This window comes from Bombina bombina, chromosome 3 (assembly GCF_027579735.1).
Source record: "Bombina bombina isolate aBomBom1 chromosome 3, aBomBom1.pri, whole genome shotgun sequence".
NCBI lineage: Eukaryota > Metazoa > Chordata > Amphibia > Anura > Bombinatoridae > Bombina > Bombina bombina.
Genome location: NC_069501.1, coordinates 1,140,596,457 through 1,140,620,068, shown reverse-complemented (window position 1 = coordinate 1,140,620,068; position 23,612 = coordinate 1,140,596,457). Strand labels below are relative to the sequence as shown.

Below are 23,612 nucleotides of genomic sequence, written 5' to 3'. Positions count from 1 at the left end.
CAATAAAAAATTCTGGAGTGGATTGTCCCTTTAAAGGATTTCAAGGTTCCAATGTCTCTGCATAATAACTTTTATTATCTATCATTAGTCTATCAGTCGGCTGCCTGTGTATGAATAGTCCACAATTTCCCAAACTTAGTAAATCTCAGCAGCACCATATAACAAGAAACTACTTATAGCTAATACACCCTGTTCCAAATTATTATGCACATTCTATTTCAGTGTCACAAAGATTAAATATTTTTATTTCAGTTTAACTCATGGATGGCATTGTGTCTCAGGGCTCTTTTGATCACTGAAAACAATCTCGAACACCTGTGATAATTAGATTGCCAGGTGAGCCCAATTAAAGGAAAAACTACTAAAGAAGGGTGTTCCACATTATTAAGCAGAGCACCATTTTCAAGCAATATGGGGAAGAAAAAGGATCTCTCTGCTGCAGAAAAGAGTGGACTAGTTCAATGCCTTGGACGAGGTTTGAAAACATTAGATATTTCACAAAACTTAAGCGTGATCATCGCACTATTAAGAGATATGTGGCTGATTCAGAGCACAGATGGGTTCATGCAGATAAAGGCACATTGAGGAAGATTTCTGCCAGATCCATGCATCGGATCAAGAGAGCAGCTGCTAAAATACCATTACATAGCAGCAAACAGATATTTGAAGCTGCTGGTGCCTCTGGAGTCCCACAGACATCAAGGTGTAGAGTCCTCCAGAGTCTTGCAACTGTGCATAAACCTTCCATTCGGCCACCACTAACCAATGCTCACAAGCAGAAACGGCTGCATTGGGCAGAAAAATACATGAAGACTAATTTTCAAACAGTCCTGTTCACTGATGAGTGCTGTGCAACCCTGGATGTTCCAGATGGATGGAGTAGTGGATGGTTGGTGGATGGCCACCCTGTTCCAACAAGGCTGCAACATCAGCAAGGCGGTGGTGGAGTCATGTTTTGGGCCGGAATCATGGGAATAGAGCCGGTCGGCCCCTTTAGGGTCCTCAAAGGTGTAAAGATGACCTCTGCAAAGTATGTGGAGTTCCTGACTGACCACTTCCTTCCCTGGTACAGAAGGAAGAACTATGCTTTCCATAATAAAATCATCTTCATGCATAACAATGCACCATCTCATGCTGCAAATAATACCTCTGTATCAATGGCTGCTATGGGGATAAAAGGAGAGAAAGTCATGGTGTGGCCTCCATCCTCCCCTGACCTCAATCCTATTGAGAACCTTTGGAGCATCCTCAAGCAAAAGATCTATGAGGGTGGGAGGCAGTTTACATCCAAACATCAGCTCTGGGAGGCTATTCTGACATCTTGCAAACAAATTCAAGTAGAAACTGTCCAACAACTCACAAGTTCAATGGATGCAAGACTTGTGAAGCTGCTATCAAATAAGGGGTCCTATGTTAAAATGTAACGTGACCTGTTAAAATGCTTAAAAAGTTAAAATGTTGTCCAAAGTTTGATTTGAATAGCTTTTGATTTCAGTAAATATGCTGCAAACACAACAAATGACAATTTTCAGTTCTTTACAACCTATAAAGTGTTTTGAAACTTACTGTGCGTAATAATTTGGAACAGTGCATTGTAAGTTTTTTATTTTGAAAAAAAATACTGTTATCATTAGGAGGTTTGTTCAATAAAATTTGAATTGTACTCTTAATGGTTGATAACATGAGAATTATGCTGACTGTTGTTTACATCAATTATTTAGGTAAATGAGAAAGATATCATTGGCATAATAATTTGGAACAGGGTGTATATGTGTAGAGCAGTCAAATTGCCCCCTTTGAACACTAAGTCCAACATCAACTGCACCCAGTGCAGTCCTGGGTTTCACATATATGAAAAGCTGACAACATTTGAACAATTAGTTCTAAAGGTATTGCATAGTAATGCATCAGAATTCTGTAAGACAAAAGCAAGTATTTCCAGTTATATTATGCCAAATTGTTTAGTTTAATTTAATGAGTTAAATGTCCTTCTGGCAGAAACAACATGAAGCTTTCCCTTTTAAGAGTCTACTAGTATAATTGTAGCATGTATAACACATACAGAAGCCTCACAACATCTATTACACAATTTCACATGAGTGTATAGGAGGGTGACGAACAGAGTCAGCAAACAAGTGTTTTACAAGGTATGAGTAACTTATGTTCATCCTTTTAAAGGATCATCAGAAATGAATGGCTAACAAATATCACCAAAAACATTTTTTTATTTTTTATTTAAATAGTGCCATTATATAATCCACAACAAAAGTCCCATATCTGGTAATGAGCGAAAAATAATAACAATATTATTATTATTATTATTATTATTAATAATAATAATAATACTATTATTATTATTATTATTATTATTATTATTAATAATAATAATAATAATAATAATAATAATAATAATAAAATACCATATCTCCCAACTTCAAGGGACAGCCTACTCCAGAATTGTTATTGTTTAAAAAGATAGAGTTTATTACCCATTCCCTAGTTTTGCATAAGCAATACTGTTATATTAATATAATTTTTATCTTTGTGATTACCTTGTATCTAAGCATCTGCAGAAGGCCTCCTTTTTTCAGTTCTTTCGACAGACTTGCATTTTAGCCAATCAGTGCTGACTACTAAGTAACTCCATGGGAGTGAGCATAATGGTATCTATATAGCACACATGAGCTAGCACTGTCTAGCTGTAAAGAAAGGCAAGAGGCTGCCTTCAAGGGCTTAGAAATTAGCATATGAGCCTACCTAGGTTTAGCTTTTAACAAAGAATACAAATAAAACAAAGCACATTTGATGATAAAAGTAAACTGGAAAGTTGTTTTAAATTGCACACCCTATTGGAATCATGAAAGTTTAATTTTGATTAGACTATCCCTTTAAGAGTGTACAATTTAAAAAAAACAACAACATAATTTATGCTTACCAGATCAATTCATTTTTTCATGGTGGTGAGAGTACATGATCCATTACTCCTGGGAATTACTCTCCCTTTCCACTAGTTGCAAAGATTCCCAAGAACTCTATAAAAAACCCCTCCCATATAGCCAAGCACAAAAGGTAGGAAAATAATTAAGAGCAAAAACATATGAGCATGGAAAAAAGATGTGCAAAGAAATATAAACCATCACCAGACAAATAACAGGGTGGGGTCTCGTGGACTCTCACCACCATGTAAAAACATATCTGGTAAGCATAAATTATGTTTTCTTTCATACAGGTGGAAACCAATACAAAAGCTGTGGAGCCACAAGTAATGAAAAATAAGGGTGGGATATAAAGAACAACTTTTTTAACAGAGAAACTAAATCCACAACCCACATTAAACCCAAAGAAAAACAGGTTATAACTCTATTTATTTATTTTTAATTATTTTTTTCATGCAATTAAAATAACCAACAGGCAAAAACAATTGTAACCTAAGACAACTGCCTGAAAGACTTTCCTACCAAAGGTTGCATCAGAAGAAGTAAAAACATCAAAACGGTAGAATTTAGTAAAGGTATGCAAAAAAGACCAAGTAGCTGCCTTGCAAATTTGGTCAACTGAAGCCTCATTCCTAAAAGCCTAAGAAGTGGCAACTGATCTCTGGTAGAATGAGCAGTAACCCATTTAGGTGGAGGCTGACCCACCTCCAAGTAAGCCTTATGAAACAAAAGTTTTAACCAAGAAACCAAAGAAATGACAGAAGCTTTTTGCTCTTTCACGGAAACCAGAAAAGTGAAGAAACCGACTAGAAGTTTGTCTGAAATCCTTAGTAGTATCTACATAAAACTTCAAAGCTTTTACAACATCCAGGTTATGAAGAAGGCTCTCTGAATAATTCTTGGGATTAGGACATAAAGAAGGGATATCAATTTCCCGATTTATGTTATCCGTAGACACCACCTTAGGCAAAAAGTCAAATTTGGTCCACAAAAGTGCCTTATCCTAATGAAAAATAAGAAAAGGAGGAACACATGAAAGAGTAGATAATTCAAACACTCTTCTACCTTACAAGAAAAAAAATGCCAGGAAAAACCGTGATCCACATACCAAGCAATAAAGGCCACTCCTCTTGATGCAATGACTGATGATTGAGAAAATCTGCTTCAAAGTTGTCTACTCCAGGAATATGACCAGCAGAAATAAGCCCCTGCATAATATGCTGATGATCCAGCCACTAAGACATAGACTGACTGTCATGATTACCTCCGTTCATCGCCGTGTCGCCGCGGCTCCCGGATCTTCTCTGTGTGACTGACGTCATGTTGCTTAGCAACATGACGCTTTCTCGACACACCCCTCTGATGACGTTTACGCTCCTGCCTTTAAACCACGGCGGGAGATCTGAATCGGGGCCCGTTTGTTTGTTTCCCTTTGGAGTGTGAGTACCTTATCAATTCTGTTCTCTTGTGTACCGACTTCTGCCTGCCTGACCAAGCCTCATGCCTAAACCCTACTTGCTGATATTTGGATGTTGACTTCTGCCTGCCTGACCTTGCCTGTAGCCTTTACCCTTTTGCTGATACTTGGATGCCGACTTCTGCTTGCCTGACCTTGTCTTTTGCCTCTACCTTTTGCTGATATTTGGATGCCGACTTCTGCCTGCCTGACCTTGCTTTTGCCTTTATCTTTAAACCTTTTCTTTGATAAATTAAACCTGCTTAAAGGGACATTTTACTTTTACAAGCTGCAAAAGAGAACTTTGCCTTTCTGTCTGTTATAAACCTGCTTAAAGGGACATTTTACTTTTACAAGCTGCAAAAGAGAACTTTGCCTTTCTGTCTGTTATAAACCTGCTTAAAGGGACATAAGACGGGACAAAGAAGCTTTTTCCTCAGCTCCTATCCTTCGTCATCCAAATCCTGAGTTTCAATTTATCCTGGAGGTGGATGCTTCCTCTGTTGCTGCTGGAGCTGTTCTGTCTCAACGAATACCAGAGACTGGAAGGATTCATCCTGTTGCTTTCTTCTCTAAAAAATTCACTCCTTCCGAATTTAACTATGACGTAGGGAATAAAGAGTTGCTTGCCATCAAAATGGCATTGGATGAATGGAGACATTGGCTGGAAGGTACTTCTTTGCCATTTACTATACTTACTGATCATAAGAACCTTCTGTATCTCCAAACAGCCAAACGATTAAATTCCAGGCAAGCACGCTGGTCATTATTCTTCTCTCGGTTTCACTATAATTTGTCTTACATACCTGGTTCAAAAAATATTAAAGCAGACGCCCTTTCCAGACAATTTCAAGATACCCCAGTTCCTGAGTCTGGTACCATTCTCCAACCTCATGAAGTCATTGCCCAGTTAACAACTTCCTGGTTACAAGAATTACAGTCTGCTCAAGAGCATCTTCCTTTGTCCTGTAAACCTCCCGATGGTTTACTCTTTGTTCCTGAACGCCTTCGTTCCAAGATTTTATTTTGGGCTCATGATAGTCCCCTTTCTGGACATCCTGGCATCAGTATTACCACTCGAAACCTCAAACAACATGTCTGGTGGCCTACACTCTCTCAAGATGTGAAGGATTACGTCTCAGTATGCACACAATGTGCCATGAACAAAACTCCACGCCAACTTCCTTCAGGATTACTCCAACCATTGCCTATACCTCACCAGCCTTGGACTCATGTATCCATGGACTTTATTACCGATCTTCCCTTGTCCACTGGGAACAATACTATCTGGGTGGTGGTCGACAGGTTCACTAAAACTGCTCATTTTGTACCCTTACCAGGATTACCATCTGCCAAAAGACTCTCTGAACTTTTTATTTTACATATTGTAAGAATCCATGGATTTCCTCTAGATATTGTTTCAGATAGAGGGGTACAATTTGTTTCTCGATTTTGGAGGTCACTTTGTAAACATTTTGGAACTACTATATCTCTCTCTACTTCTCACCACCCACAATCGAATGGTCAGACTGAAAGAGTAAACCAGTGTCTTGAAACATATCTTAGACATTATGTGGATCATTATCACTCTAACTGGACTTCTTACCTTCCTTTGGCTGAATTGGCTCATAATGCCCGGTACAATTCCTCCCTTCAGACTTCTCCTTTTCATGCAGCTTACGGATATCAGCCTAGAACATTCCCTTTGCATACTTCCTCCACAGTGAATCCTGCTTCTGATCTTACAGCCCGAAGATTAACTCGACATTGGCAGAAGATACATCGTATTCTTTCTGTAACTTCTAGACGTTACAAGTTCTTTTCAGACCTTCGACGGAAGAAGGCTCCAAAATATCGCCCTGGTGATAAAGTTTGGATTTCCTCTCGATTTCTTCGCCTGAAACAACCTTCTAACAAATTGGGACCACGATATGTGGGTCCTTTCCGAATACTGGGTCAGGTGTGTTCCACTGCTTATCGGGTGGCTTTACCCAAGTCTCTCAAAGTCCATCCGGTATTCCATGTTTCTCTTTTAAAACCTGTGATGATTAACAGGTATTCTAAGCCTTTTTCCAAACCTCCACCGTTATTAGTGCATGGACACCCTGAGTTTGAGATCAGCCATATTCTAGATTCCAAGTTGCGTGGCAAGAAATTGTATTATCTCATTCATTGGAAGGGTTATCCAGTCACGGAACGTTCTTGGGAACCGGCTCATCAAGTAAATGCTCCTATTTTGGTCAAGACCTTCCACAAGACTCATCCTGATAGGCCTGGTCCTGTCCCCCGGAGGGGTCCTTGAGGAGGGGGGTGCTGTCATGATTACCTCCGTTCATCGCCGTGGCTCCCGGATCTTCTCTGTGTGACTGACGTCATGTTGCTTAGCAACATGACGCTTTCTCGACACACCCCTCTGATGACGTTTACGCTCCTGCCTTTAAACCACGGCGGGAGATCTGAATCGGGGCCCGTTTGTTTGTTTCCCTTTGGAGTGTGAGTACCTTATCAATTCTGTTCTCTTGTGTACCGACTTCTGCCTGCCTGACCAAGCCTCATGCCTAAACCCTACTTGCTGATATTTGGATGTTGACTTCTGCCTGCCTGACCTTGCCTGTAGCCTTTACCCTTTTGCTGATACTTGGATGCCGACTTCTGCTTGCCTGACCTTGTCTTTTGCCTCTACCTTTTGCTGATATTTGGATGCCGACTTCTGCCTGCCTGACCTTGCTTTTGCCTTTATCTTTAAACCTTTTCTTTGATAAATTAAACCTGCTTAAAGGGACATTTTACTTTTACAAGCTGCAAAAGAGAACTTTGCCTTTCTGTCTGTTATAAACCTGCTTAAAGGGACATTTTACTTTTACAAGCTGCAAAAGAGAACTTTGCCTTTCTGTCTGTTATAAACCTGCTTAAAGGGACATTTTTACTTTTACAAGCTGTACAAGAAAACTTTGCCTTTCTGTTTGTTCTAAACCTGCTTAAAGGGACATTTTACTTTTACAAGCTGCATAAGAAAACTTTGCCTTTCTGTTTGTTCTAAACCTGCTAAAAAGGACATTTACTTTTACAAGCTGCAAAAGAGAACTTTGCCTTTCTGTTTGTTATACACCTGCTTAAAGGGACTTTTACTTTTACAAGCTGCAAAAGAGAACTTTTTCCTTTGTTTTACAAGCCTGCTAAAGAGGACCTTTTTTTCAGAGCTTCAAGTAAGAGCATTTCCTTTTTGTTCTTTGTACTGCTTAAAGGGACGTTTTATCCTTTGTGGCTTTCCTGCATTCTGGAACAATATTTATTTTAGTTATCTTCTAATCTGCTTCCTGAGTGGGTCACGTCCAGGATATTTCTCAGTGTGCTAGCGTGTGCTTTCAATTCACGCTAGCAGTTGGGTTACATCCTGGATTGATTCCAGAGCGGCTGACATTACAAACGGGCCATAAAAATGGACCCCACTGAATTATCTATGGCCGTGGCTCACCAGGGACAGCTCTTGGGATCTCATGCCACTCACTTGCAGTCTCTGGACACTAAACTTGATCAAATTACTGCTCTATTACAAAATTTGGTTGCTACTGCACCTCCCAATCCTAATCCCAATCCAAATCCGATTGAGGCATTACCTCCTTCGATTCCTAACAATCAGTCTCAGGTACAACTAAGTCCCAGGATACCTCTTCCGGATAAATATGATGGGAATCCTGAAGAATGTAGAGGCTTTCTGAATCAATGCCGCCTTCATTTCCGAAATAGCCCTACTCTTTTTGCTACTCCCTCTTCTAGAATCACATTTCTTATTTCCTTAATGAAAGGAAAAGCCTTGGCTTGGGTATCACCTTTGCTAGAAAAGAATGATCCTATACTTTTGGATGTTGATACATTTCTATCTACGTTCTCAAACGTATTCGATAAACCTGGAAGGTCATCCGCTGCTGAAGCTACTCTCCTGGATTTACGTCAAGGAAATCAACCAGTCTCTCAATATGCTATTGAGTTCCGCACCCTTGCCTCTGAAACCACTTGGAATCAGGGAGCACTCAGAGCCGCTTTCCGTAAAGGACTTTCTGAGCGTCTCAAGGATGAATTGGTGTATCGTGAACTTCCAGAGTCCTTAGAAGCCTTAATAAATCTCTGTATCAGTCTCGACGCCAGGTTTCGTGAACGCCAACAAGAAAAGGATAGAACACAGAGGACTTCAACTCGAACTCCTTTTCGTTTGGCTCCTCGTTTTTCTAATCCAGTCACTCCAGTCTCTCCTACTACTGATCAGGCTGAACCCATGGAAGTAGGAAGTATAAAATTAACTGAGACTGAACGCTTGAGAAGACGGACTCTTGGCTTATGTCTGTACTGTGGCCTTAAAGGGCATTTATTAAGGGATTGTCCTACTAGGCCAGTAAAAGCCAGGGCTTAACTCTAGTCCAGGGAACTGAGTTAAGCCAAAATAGTGGTCATTCCCTATACAAGAAACTCTTTGTTCCAGTAACCCTTCTAATTGGACATAAGAAGATCTATACCCAAGCTCTAATTGATTCTGGTGCTGGAGGAGTGTTCATTGACTCTACATTTGTCTCTACTCATTCTATACCCTTACTAAAGAAGGAGTATTCCATTTCAGTCTCTACGGTCAGTGGAGATCCTTTGGGTTCTGGATATATTCAGTTTTCTACTCAACCCTTACTCCTCACCGTAGGAATACTTCATTCCGAGACAATTTGTTTTGATGTCATTCCCACTCCGCAATTTCCCATTATCTTGGGATTACCCTGGCTCCAGATTCACAATCCCATTTTTTCTTGGACTTTCGGTGAACTCACTTCCTGGGGATCTACATGCCAGACTAAATGTCTTCAAAAGATTACTAAGTTACCACTCACTATTGCTCTCACAGTTGAAACTCCGGAATCCTTACCTATGCATTATCATGACTTTGTGGATGTTTTCTCCAAAAAAGAAGCTGAACGTCTTCCTCCTCATCGCCCTTTTGATTGTCCCATTGATCTCCTTCCCGGGGCTGCCTATCCTCGAGGCAAGACATATCCACTTTCTAAACCAGAAAACATGGCTCTGGAAGAATATATAAAAGACAATCTGGCTAGAGGATTTATTCGGCCCTCCTCTTCCCCTGTAGGGGCTGGTTTCTTTTTTGTAGGAAAAAAGGATGGCGGATTAAGACCCTGTATTGATTACCGAGGATTGAATCAGATTACCATCAAGAACAGTTATCCTCTACCCCTTATTCCTGAACTTTTTACTTATCTTCAGGGAGCCACCATTTTCACCAAACTCGACCTACGTGGTGCATACAACTTGATCCGTATACGCAAAGGAGATGAGTGGAAGACTGCCTTTAACACTCGATTTGGGCATTATGAATATTTGGTCATGCCCTTCGGGCTATGCAATGCTCCGGCGGTTTTCCAACATTTTGTAAACGAGATCTTTCGTGATTTTTTGAATATCTTTGTTATCATATACCTGGACGACATCTTAATTTTTTCTCAGAACCACCAAGATCATGTGCACCACGTCAAGAAAGTACTTCAACGTCTAAGAGAATTCCATCTGTTTGCTAAACTGGAGAAATGTTCTTTCCATCAAAAATCCATACCCTTTCTGGGTTATGTAATATCGGCATCTGGATTCGAAATGGACCCTACTAAACTTTCTGCCATTTTGGATTGGCCTAGACCTGATTCTTTGAAGGCTTTACAACGTTTCCTAGGCTTCGCCAACTATTACAGAAAGTTCATCAAGAATTTTGCTACTATTACTTCTCCTCTTACTTCTCTCACTAGAAAAGGACAAAACTGTAAAGAATGGCCGTCTGAGGCTATAGAAGCTTTTGAATCTCTCAAAGAAGCTTTTTCCTCAGCTCCTATCCTTCGTCATCCAAATCCTGAGTTTCAATTTATCCTGGAGGTGGATGCTTCCTCTGTTGCTGCTGGAGCTGTTCTGTCTCAACGAATACCAGAGACTGGAAGGATTCATCCTGTTGCTTTCTTCTCTAAAAAATTCACTCCTTCCGAATTTAACTATGACGTAGGGAATAAAGAGTTGCTTGCCATCAAAATGGCATTGGATGAATGGAGACATTGGCTGGAAGGTACTTCTTTGCCATTTACTATACTTACTGATCATAAGAACCTTCTGTATCTCCAAACAGCCAAACGATTAAATTCCAGGCAAGCACGCTGGTCATTATTCTTCTCTCGGTTTCACTATAATTTGTCTTACATACCTGGTTCAAAAAATATTAAAGCAGACGCCCTTTCCAGACAATTTCAAGATACCCCAGTTCCTGAGTCTGGTACCATTCTCCAACCTCATGAAGTCATTGCCCAGTTAACAACTTCCTGGTTACAAGAATTACAGTCTGCTCAAGAGCATCTTCCTTTGTCCTGTAAACCTCCCGATGGTTTACTCTTTGTTCCTGAACGCCTTCGTTCCAAGATTTTATTTTGGGCTCATGATAGTCCCCTTTCTGGACATCCTGGCATCAGTATTACCACTCGAAACCTCAAACAACATGTCTGGTGGCCTACACTCTCTCAAGATGTGAAGGATTACGTCTCAGTATGCACACAATGTGCCATGAACAAAACTCCACGCCAACTTCCTTCAGGATTACTCCAACCATTGCCTATACCTCACCAGCCTTGGACTCATGTATCCATGGACTTTATTACCGATCTTCCCTTGTCCACTGGGAACAATACTATCTGGGTGGTGGTCGACAGGTTCACTAAAACTGCTCATTTTGTACCCTTACCAGGATTACCATCTGCCAAAAGACTCTCTGAACTTTTTATTTTACATATTGTAAGAATCCATGGATTTCCTCTAGATATTGTTTCAGATAGAGGGGTACAATTTGTTTCTCGATTTTGGAGGTCACTTTGTAAACATTTTGGAACTACTATATCTCTCTCTACTTCTCACCACCCACAATCGAATGGTCAGACTGAAAGAGTAAACCAGTGTCTTGAAACATATCTTAGACATTATGTGGATCATTATCACTCTAACTGGACTTCTTACCTTCCTTTGGCTGAATTGGCTCATAATGCCCGGTACAATTCCTCCCTTCAGACTTCTCCTTTTCATGCAGCTTACGGATATCAGCCTAGAACATTCCCTTTGCATACTTCCTCCACAGTGAATCCTGCTTCTGATCTTACAGCCCGAAGATTAACTCGACATTGGCAGAAGATACATCGTATTCTTTCTGTAACTTCTAGACGTTACAAGTTCTTTTCAGACCTTCGACGGAAGAAGGCTCCAAAATATCGCCCTGGTGATAAAGTTTGGATTTCCTCTCGATTTCTTCGCCTGAAACAACCTTCTAACAAATTGGGACCACGATATGTGGGTCCTTTCCGAATACTGGGTCAGGTGTGTTCCACTGCTTATCGGGTGGCTTTACCCAAGTCTCTCAAAGTCCATCCGGTATTCCATGTTTCTCTTTTAAAACCTGTGATGATTAACAGGTATTCTAAGCCTTTTTCCAAACCTCCACCGTTATTAGTGCATGGACACCCTGAGTTTGAGATCAGCCATATTCTAGATTCCAAGTTGCGTGGCAAGAAATTGTATTATCTCATTCATTGGAAGGGTTATCCAGTCACGGAACGTTCTTGGGAACCGGCTCATCAAGTAAATGCTCCTATTTTGGTCAAGACCTTCCACAAGACTCATCCTGATAGGCCTGGTCCTGTCCCCCGGAGGGGTCCTTGAGGAGGGGGGTGCTGTCATGATTACCTCCGTTCATCGCCGTGGCTCCCGGATCTTCTCTGTGTGACTGACGTCATGTTGCTTAGCAACATGACGCTTTCTCGACACACCCCTCTGATGACGTTTACTCTCCTGCCTTTAAACCACGGCGGGAGATCTGAATCGGGGCCCGTTTGTTTGTTTCCCTTTGGAGTGTGAGTACCTTATCAATTCTGTTCTCTTGTGTACCGACTTCTGCCTGCCTGACCAAGCCTCATGCCTAAACCCTACTTGCTGATATTTGGATGTTGACTTCTGCCTGCCTGACCTTGCCTGTAGCCTTTACCCTTTTGCTGATACTTGGATGCCGACTTCTGCTTGCCTGACCTTGTCTTTTGCCTCTACCTTTTGCTGATATTTGGATGCCGACTTCTGCCTGCCTGACCTTGCTTTTGCCTTTATCTTTAAACCTTTTCTTTGATAAATTAAACCTGCTTAAAGGGACATTTTACTTTTACAAGCTGCAAAAGAGAACTTTGCCTTTCTGTCTGTTATAAACCTGCTTAAAGGGACATTTTACTTTTACAAGCTGCAAAAGAGAACTTTGCCTTTCTGTCTGTTATAAACCTGCTTAAAGGGACATTTTTACTTTTACAAGCTGTACAAGAAAACTTTGCCTTTCTGTTTGTTCTAAACCTGCTTAAAGGGACATTTTACTTTTACAAGCTGCATAAGAAAACTTTGCCTTTCTGTTTGTTCTAAACCTGCTAAAAAGGACATTTACTTTTACAAGCTGCAAAAGAGAACTTTGCCTTTCTGTTTGTTATACACCTGCTTAAAGGGACTTTTACTTTTACAAGCTGCAAAAGAGAACTTTTTCCTTTGTTTTACAAGCCTGCTAAAGAGGACCTTTTTTTCAGAGCTTCAAGTAAGAGCATTTCCTTTTTGTTCTTTGTACTGCTTAAAGGGACGTTTTATCCTTTGTGGCTTTCCTGCATTCTGGAACAATATTTATTTTAGTTATCTTCTAATCTGCTTCCTGAGTGGGTCACGTCCAGGATATTTCTCAGTGTGCTAGCGTGTGCTTTCAATTCACGCTAGCAGTTGGGTTACATCCCGGATTGATTCCAGAGCGGCTGACACTGACTTGTTCTGTGGTCTAGATGAATCCTTTGAGATAGCTTACTATGATCCCTGCACCATTGCTGAAGCATACAAAGCTGAAGAGGCTAATTCCCAACAGGTGAAAAATATGTCACTACCCATACTCCAAATACATATCTCCAACAAACACTGCACTCTGAAGAAAAATGGACCTCAACTCAGTCTGAGAACTCCTTTTATTAAAAAAAAGAACACACATATTCACCTTCCCCCAGCAGAGGCATAGAAATATTAGTTTCTAGGAAGGTGGAGGCGTTTTATAGAGCTCTTGGGGTTTGGGAATATTTGCCTCCTCCTAGTGACAGGGAAGAGTAATTCCCAGGAGTAATGGATCGTGGACTCACTAAACCACCTGTATGAAAAAGTAAAAAAACATATTAGTAGCTTTTTGTCTACTTGGCTGAAACTTGGCCTCTTTCACTGAAGAATTACTGAGAAAGGTTCAGGAGTGTGTACGTGTCTTGTGCACTGTGGCAGCAACAATGTGTGAAGCAAAGTTATACACAACCAACTGGCAGCAGGGAACACACATAGTTTGCCTTGACTTACTACTACTTGCACACAGTTTGGATGTTCCCTGTCTAAAGATATATGCACTCTGTGTTCAGTCTTTTTTATTATACAGTACTTTTAGCTATACAGCTGTCATGTTTGCCACATTAGTTTGCCATACGTTTTCTCATAGAGTGGCTGAAGCTATTGCTTGTATAATATTGCCTAATGCTCTGTGACCACATAGTGCATTTCAATTTGACCTCATGAAAAAGTGCCAGATTTCAACCAAGGAAACCAAGCAAAAGAGGTATATTTGATAACAGGGGTAGGAAGAGGGTTGTTCACCAGACTGGAACACTGGCAATGGTCAACGGGCATCTGCCATCTCTATTTGCTACACAATCCAAAAGTGTTAAGAAGCCCCAGAGATGACGCAGATTTTAGCTCACTCAATCCATAACATGTTCAGAAAAAGGTGCAAGATCCAATGTGCAATAGTGCTTGTTTCATGGAAAGAATCTAAACATGGTGTGAATCTCCAGGCTGTTGTTGTAAATGGTGTAACTTACACTGGAAACGATCCTGTTATAGAAAGTGCGCCACAAGAGGAATCTATATTTTTTGTGAGACCAGGTGTTTCTAATCTGTGACTACTACTTCTGGTGTGACCTTAGACTGATTTCTGGATCTTGATTTATGCTTGACCCGTTGCTGTGTCTCTTGATTTCTACTGATTACCTGGCTGCTAACTTTTGAAGCTACTATATATACCTGACTATTCTTCTCAATCTTACCTGTGTACTGTTATCTTGTTATTGACTGGTCTTCTAGTTCCTGACCTTGGTTTATCTTCGACCTGCACACTCAAACCATTGTCTGTGCACCTGAATCTCAACAATACCTTTACATAAGTTATAGTAAGTCATAGTAGAGTTTTGTGTGTTCCCTACTGTCACTTAGTACTGCCTACTGCAACCTCCCACTACAGGTTGCTTGTATAACACTGCTACACACACTGCTACTGTCACAGTGCTGAAAACTTGCATGCCATTGAGCCTAATTCAGTATGCCCTGATTGAAAAGATCCAAGTTTCAACCATGAAGCCCAAGACAAATTTGTTATCAGTAGTACATATAAATATAATTTTAAAGGATATTTTTGGTTGCATAAATGTTTCTTTTAGATGTTTTTAGTGATCAAGTGATAACTTTAAATCCTGTTTAGATACTGTAGTAGACCTTGTGTATGTGCACTTGTCGCCATGCTAACTCAGGGTACCGATAATATCCCAAGACTTCAGCCTTTAACAGGTGGAACTAGGAACATGTTAAGGCAGATTCTTCTGCACCTGGTCTGCTGAAGTAACCAAAACAGGTTCTGTGCACAATATCATCAGTATCATTCAATAAATTTTCAAAAAAGCTTGTTTTCATACGGAAAGATATAGAAAAACTGGTTTTAATTGTACTTGCAATGCATTGTTGTGAATTTTATTTAGTGGCTTTTATGTACCTTTAATAGGTGTGAAATATAGTTAAACCTAACATGTAGCATCAGGACTACTAATATCTAGTAGAATATATATTTCCTTCAGGATGTACTTTGAAGATCTCTCATGCCACAGTACATTGTTAAAAACAATCACGGTGACGGATGACATCCGATGATATTGCGATCTTGTTGTAGTGTCACCTGATTTTAAGTTAGATTCGTATATCATGGCAGCTTAAAGGGACATAATACTCATATGCTAAATCACTTGAAACTGATACAGTATAACTGTAAAAAGCTGACAGGAAATTATCACCTGAGCATCTCTATGTAAAAAAGGAATACTGATTTGCTGCTTAAAGTCCTATACAATGGGGCGTGAATACTTAGGACATTTTGAGGTAAAATATCTTTCTTTTTTACATAGAGATGTTCAGGTGATATTTTCTAGTCAGCTTTTTACAGCTATGCTGCATCACTTTCAAGTGTTTTAACATTTGGGTATTTGTTATTCTTCACTGTATACTATACATTACATTGAGTGTACATTAAACTGTGTACATTAATGTTATTGTTCATAAGTTTATGAAAATAAGTCTCAAAAACATTCTTTTGACTATACATAAGATTAAACTTAAAATGTAATTCCATGTACTTTCATTATTTATTTAATTATCCCCCCCCCCCCCCATTAATTTAACTGTGAAAATTGTGAGAGGTTTTCTGAAGAGAAGCTGGAGTGGATGATGAATGATTCTGCAACATGCTACACAGTGATTGTTTGATCAGTACATTTCATTAATATCCCCTGCTTATTGGCAACAGTGAAGAAGAAAATATAATCCAGAAGGATTTTCAAGTGTATGTTCCTGTATTGCAAAATACTGCAAAAATTGACATTTCAAAAATCAACTCTTTTATGCAGATCATTTGCAATGCAGTGTTTAAAGGCACAGTAAACTCCTTGTAGTTTTTACGTTTTAGCATATCAGCAATGTCTTGTTTGCTGCAATTATTGTTAAATTGTCACACTACGCACTCCAATTTTCTTATATGGAGGAGTCAATCCGGATTTGTTACTAGAGCAGACAGGGGGGGCCACTGTCCTTTTTGTTAATGAAACTTGCACTGGTTTGCAATGTCATCTTTTTTTATAATTTTTTTAAAATTAAATTTGAAATATTAGACAAAATAAAACATCTATAGTATTTGCTTAGAAAATTAAATTAAATATTGATACAATCATAATAAGAACAAACAATACAACAAACATAGAATATAACATAAATGTCAGGTCTGAAAATGTCACAAATTAAGTGAGTACAAGGATAAAGAAGAAAAAAGTTATAAAGAAAAAAGGATTCTTAGAGAATAATTAATATTACTTATATCAATATATGAGAATTTAATAGCTTACAGGGCCAACAATAACTAATACAGAGAAGGAAAAAATAAAAAAAACATTTTTTTGCAGTTTTATCTTATCTTTGCTGAAGCCAGTGAGGGACAGATATGTGTCAGAGTTAGGTTTGTAAAGTCTGCATGTGCACCTGCAATTCTCAGAACTGGAAAATCTACAATTTTCAGGCTTAAAGTGAAGGTAAACTAAATGTTAGCGATATTTTAGATAGAGTTTAATTAATCAGTTTTGTCCACTTCAAAAGTATTTCTTTTTTTCGAGCTAACGGTATTAACTGTTCTCCAATTGACACGCTAGCCATATAGTACTCACACTATTTATTTATTTTGGCTAGAGCTCTGATTGGAGAACAGTTCCAACTCTTAGCTCACAAAAAAAAAATGGGGACCGGAGCGTAGGGTATTTGAATTTCAGCGCTACATTAAAAAGTAAGTTATAGCGCATCTTCATTACAACTGATGAAATAAACTCCATATAAAATATCGCTAACATTCTGTATCTGTTTATACAAAAGGAAAAGTTTACCATCACAATAAAGGAAAGTATATAGTTATTTTACAATGCATAATTACAAATTTTATATTACAATTTCAAGTTTTTACTATCCTTTTAATTGCTGATATATACTATGCACTAGATAAAAAAGTATTTTAAGTGCAATTTATTAGTGAAAATTTATGAACTAAAGGGTATATAGGAACATATGAAGTTTAATAGTAATACATGAATGCTCCTACACACAAAAAATTACCTTCTGCATTAAGATGTGTAGTTTCCAGAGGACCCAGAAAAGCATATCTCATTCCAAGTCCTTCAGACATAACAAGGTCAAGATCCTGTGGTGAAATTACATCATCCTGTAGGCAAAAAAACCCATATCAACTAGATAAAATAGCTAGTGGAATTCAAGCTTAATTGCATTAAAAAAACATAAATAATATTATACAGTTCGGAAAAACCTTGACCGTTCTTCCACCATAGCAGTCAGGCCTAGACATGGGAGACTCGAGGGAATGCATACTGGAACACATGGTGATGTCACAAGAGGGCAAGAACTCCTTGCTACTAACAAGGAGTTATAGGGGTAGATTTATCAAAGCTTCAACTGATAATACGCTGGAATCCCGCGTTAAATTCGACACAAGATTGACCTGCCGTAGTTAACAAAGCGTCAAGATGGTCAAATGTTGAAATGTGTGACGTAATATACGCTCCTGCTATATCAATCCGACGTAGATCGATTATTGCATCATTCCAGATGTTTCGAATTCACATTCGACTTTTTTGACCCTCTTCCCAATTTATCAAACATTAACCCCTTAATGACCGGACCATTTTTCAATTTTCTTACCCTTAATGACAATGGCTATTTTTACATTTCTGCAGTGTTTGTGTTTAGCTGTAATTTTCCTCTTACTCATTTACTGTACCCACACATATTATATACCGTTTTTCTCGCCATTAAATGGACTTTCTAAAGATACCATTATTTTCATCATATCTTATAATTTACTTTAAAAAAAATTATAAAATATGAGGAAAAAATTGAAAAAAACACACTTTTTCTAACTTTGACCCCAAAAATCTGTTACACATCTACGACCACCAAAAAACACCCATGCTAAATAGTTTCTAAATTTTGTCCTGAGTTTAGAAATACCCAATGTTTACATGATCTTTGCTTTTTTTGCAAGTTATAGGGCCATAAATACAAGTAGCACTTTGCTATTTGCAAACCACTTTTTTTCAAAATTAGCGCTAGTTACATTGGAACACTGATATCTGTCCGGAATCTCTGAATATCCCTTGACATGTATATATTTTTTTTTAGAAGACAACCCAAAGTATTGATTTATGCCCATTTTGGTATATTTCATGCCACCATTTCACTGCCAAATGCAAGCAAATAAAAAAAAATCGTTCACTTTTTCACAAATTTTGTCACAAACTTTAGGTTTCTCACTGAAATTATTTACAAACAGTTTGTGCAATAATGGCTTTGGCATTGCTTTTTGGTAATTAGAAGGCCACTAAATGCCGCTGTGCACCACACGTGTATTATGCCCAGCAGTGAAGGGGTTAATTAGGGAGCTTGTAGAGACCTTGAAGTGTTAATTTTAGCTTTAGTGTAGTGTAGTAGACAACCCAAAGTATTGATCTAGGCCCATTTTGGTCTGCCAGTACCCAGTTTTCCCCAAAAAAGAAAGTTGTTTTTTTTGTTTTTTTTGCTTTAACAGCGGTTTTCTGTAGTGTAGCTGCCCCCCCCCCCACCTAACCCCTTCCCCCTACCCTAGCAGATCCTATTATTTTTTTTTAAAAAAATGTTTTCTGCCCCCCTCTCTCTTCTCTAGTCATTGGTGGCAGTGGTTGCTGCGCGCGCACGCGCACACACACACACACATGCACGCGCGCGCGCCCGCAGGCCCCCCCTCCGCACGCTCCCAGCATCCGGCGTGCACAAAGCACTTGAAGGAACCGGATGCCGGGGAAGCGATGGGCCGCCCACCGCCTCCCTTGTAAGTTCCCACCACCCACCCACCAACGGCACCATCGCTACCGGTGCAGAGAGGGCCACAGAGTGGCTCTCTCTGCATCGGATGCTTTTTAAAGGGTATTGCAGGATGCCTCAATATTGAGGCATCACTGCAATACCCTGAGAGCTGCTGGAAGCGATTGCGATCGCTTCCAGCACTCTCTTAGACAACTGACGTACCAGGTACGTCCATTGTCACTAACTGTCAGTTTTTGCAGGACGTACCTGGTACGTCAGTTGTCATTAAGGGGTTAAACAGGTATGCTTGCATCAATTCTAATGCAGCGTACCTATCGTTCAAACCGCCACCCTTGAGGCCGCAAATTCCATAGAAATCAATAGGAGTCTGAAAACACAGAAAGGTTTTGTTCGATGTTGCAAGACAATGAAGCATATTAGATAATAAAAGTAAATTAGAAACTTTATTAAAATTGTATACTCTTTCTAAATCAAACAATGTTATTATTGCTCCAAATTTGGTGCAAAGTATTGCTCCAAACTTGATGCAAAGTATTGCTCCAAATTTGGTGCACTAGTAGATAGAGGGATAAAAATGAAATAAATACATTACTACTTATTATGTTACATCTTTGTCTCTCATTACAAAGCAAGGGGACAATATTATTGCTCCAAACTTGGTGCACTAGTAGATATAGAGATACAAATTAAATAAATACATAACAGAATATAGTAATAATTGTTTTTTTATAAATCTATTTGCACCATGTTTAAGGCATGTAATACATGTCCCACTCTCCACGCAACACATTTCGCACCAAATTTGACGCAATACTCCTAAACAACCCATAAACTAGTGACATTTTCCACCACTTTTGATTGGGAAATGCATAATCACATGATTTATGACAGCAGCCAATCTGATTTAAATATACATTTTCTACTATCACTAATTAATCAAATTGCTCAATACTTGTGTCATTGATCACTCATCAGAACTTGTAAGTGCGATTTGTTACATTGTGTATTATACTTTCAAAGTATGTATATGTGAAATTAGTATTAAAGTTAAACATTGATGATGACATTAGGACACACAGTGTAATATTTTAGACAATGATTTTAAAATTTGAATGATGTTTGATTCAATATAATCTTAGCTCAAATGGATAGTTTACCTAACATTAAACTGTCATGATTCACATACAGCAGAAATTAAAATAACCTCTTTACTGCCATGCTATTTTCAGTGTTTTTCTCCTTCTCTTGAATTTCATTTTCATGAAGAAATGTCATCTTTTATAACACCTGGGTAGGGGTGGTGTTTAAAACTAGACTGCAACGAGGAGGGATTACACAGGTGCAGAGAGAAAACTAGCCCAGCTCTTAAAATATCCATTGATTGCAAATAAATACATATGATACCCTGATTACATGGTATATTCACAATTATTCCTGCTCAGAATAATAATAAATTTACAATATATACATATAGTGGTATAAATAAACACAGAGATATGAAAGACAACATTGTTTAGAACAAAAAACATAATTTATGCTTACCTGATAAATGTATTTCTCTTGTAGTTTATCCAGTCCACGGATCATCCATTACTTATGGGATATTCTCCTTCCCAACAGGAAGTTGCAAGAGGATCACCCACAGCAGAGCTGCTATATAGCTCCTCCCCTAACTGCCATATCCAGTCATTCGACCGAAACAAACAGAGAAAGGAGAAACCATAGGGTGCAGTGGTGACTGTAGTCTAATTAAATTTTAGACCTGCCTTAAAATGACAGGGCGGGCCGTGGACTGGATACACTACAAGAGAAATAAATTTATAAGGTAAGCATAAATTATGTTTTCTCTTGTTAAGTGTATCCAGTCCACTGATCATCCATTACTTATGGGATACCAATACCAAAGCTAAAGTACACGGATGATGGGAGGGACAAGGCAGGGATTAAGCGGAAGGAACCACTGCCTGAAGAACCTTTCTCCCAAAAACAGCCTCCGAAGAAGCAAAAGTATCAAATTTGTAAAATTTTGAAAAAGTGTGAAGCGAAGACCAAGTCGCGGCCTTTAAAATCTGTTCAACAGAGGCCTCATTTTTAAAGGCCCAGGTGGAAGCCACAGCTCTAGTAGAATAAGCTGTAATTCTTTCAGGGGGCTGCTGTCCAGCAGTCTCATAGGCTAGGCTTATAATACTCCGAAGCCAAAAGGAAAGAGAGGTTGGCGAAGCTTTTTGACCTCTCCTCTGTCCAGAATAAACGAAAAACAGGGAAGATGTTTGACGAAAATCTTTAATAGCTTGTAAGTAAAACTTCAAGGCACGGACTACGTCCAGATTATGTAAAAGACGTTCCTTCTTTGAAGAAGGATTAGGACACAATGATGGAACAACAATCTCTTGATTGATATTCTTGTTAGAAACCACCTTAGGTAAAAACCCAGGTTTGGTACGCAGAACTACCTTATCTGCATGAAAAATCAGATAAGGAGAATCACATTGTAAGGCAGATAGCTCAGAGACTCTCCGAGCCGAGGAAATAGCCATCAAAAACAGAACTTTCCAAGATAAAAGCTTAATATCAATGGAATGAAGGGGTTCAAACGGAACTCCTTGAAGAACTTTAAGAACCAAGTTTAAGCTCCATGGGGGAGCAACAGGTTTAAACACAGGCTTAATTCTAACCAAAGCCTGACAAAATGCCTGGACGTCTGGAACTTCTGCCAGACGCTTGTGCAAAAGAATAGACAGAGCAGAAATCTGTCCCTTTAAGGAACTAGCTGATAATCCTTTGTCCAAACCCTCTTAGAGAAAGGACAATATCCTAGGAATCCTAACCTTACTCCATGAGTAATTCTTGGATTCACACCAGTAAAGATATGTACGCCATATCTTGTGATAGATTTTCCTGGTAACAGGCTTTCGTGCCTGTATTAAGGTATCAATGACTGACTCGGAGAAGCCACGCTTTGATAGAATCAAGCGTTCAATCTCCATGCAGTCAGTCTCAGAGAAATTAGATTTGGATGATTGAAAGGACCTTGTATTAGAAGGTCCTGTCTTAGAGGCAGAGTCCATGGTGGAAAGGATGACATGTCCACTAGGTCTGCATACCAGGTCCTGCGTGGCCACGCAGGCGCTATTAGAATCACCGATGCTCTCTCCTGTTTGATTTTGGCAATCAGTCAAGGGAGCAGAGGAAATGGTGGAAACACATAAGCCAGGTTGAAGAACCAAGGCGCTGCTAGAGCATCTATCAGCGTCGCTTCTGGGTCCCTGGACCTGGATCCGTAACAAGGAAGCTTGGCGTTCTGGCGAGACGCCATGAGATCCAACTCTGGTTTGCCCCAACGATGAATCAATTGAGCAAACACCTCCGGATGGAGTTCCCACTCCCCCGGGTGAAAAGTCTGACGACTTAGAAAATCCGCCTCCCAGTTCTCCACGCCTGGGATATGGATTGCTGACAGGTGGCAAGAGTGAGTCTCTGCCCAGCAAATTATTTTTGAGACTTCTAACATCGCTAGGGAACTCCTGGTTCCCTGTTGATGTAAGCCACAGTCGTGATATTGTCCGACTGAAATCTGATGAACCTCAGTGTTGCTAACTGAGGCCAAGCCAGAAGAGCATTGAATATTGCTCTTAACTCCAGAATATTTATCGGAAGGAGTTTCTCCTCCTGAGTCCACGATCCCTGTGCCTTCAGGGAGTTCCAGACTGCACCCCAACCTAGAAGGCTGGCATCTGTTGTTACAATTGTCCAATCTGGCCTGCGAAAGGTCATACCCTCGGACAGGTGGACCCGAGACAACCACCAGAGAAGAGAATCTCTGGTCTCTTGATCCAGATTTAGCAGAGGGGAAAAATCTGTGTAATCCCCATTCCACTGACTTAGCATGCATAATTGCAGCGGTCTGAGATGTAGGCGCGCAAATGGCACTATGTCCATTGCCGCTACCATTAAGCCGATCACCTCCATACACTGAGCCACCGAAGGGCGCGGAATGGAATGAAGAATACGGCAAGCATTTAGAAGCTTTGATAACCTGGACTCCGTCAGGTAAATTTTCATCTCTACAGAATCTATAAGAGTCCCTAAGAAGGAGACTCTTGTGAGTGGGGATAGAGAACTCTTTTCCTCGTTCACTTTCCACCCGTGCAATCTCAGAAATGCTAGAACTATCTCTGTATGAGACTTGGCAATTTGAAAGCTTGACGCCTGTATCAGGATGTCGTCTAGATACGGAGCCACCGCTATGCCTCGCGGTCTTAGAACCGCCAGAAGTGAGCCCAGAACCTTCGTAAAGATTCTCGGGGCTGTAGCCAACCCGAAGGGAAGAGCTACAAATTGGTAATGCCTGTCTAGAAAGGCAAACCTTAGGAACCAATGATGATCTTTGTGAATCGGTATGTGAAGGTAGGCATCCTTTAAGTCCACTG

General features: G+C 39.7%; 1 protein-coding gene across 1 annotated transcript in view; it reads right to left on the bottom strand.

Moving 5' to 3' along the window:
* CRYL1 (crystallin lambda 1) overlaps positions 1 to 23,612 on the bottom strand; it is a 582,977-nt gene that overhangs the window by 56,081 nt on the left and 503,284 nt on the right. Inside the window, exon 6 of the mRNA XM_053708526.1 lies at positions 17,422 to 17,527. Coding sequence (XP_053564501.1) covers positions 17,422 to 17,527 — 106 coding nt within the window. The remainder of the gene's footprint in view (positions 1 to 17,421; positions 17,528 to 23,612) is intronic.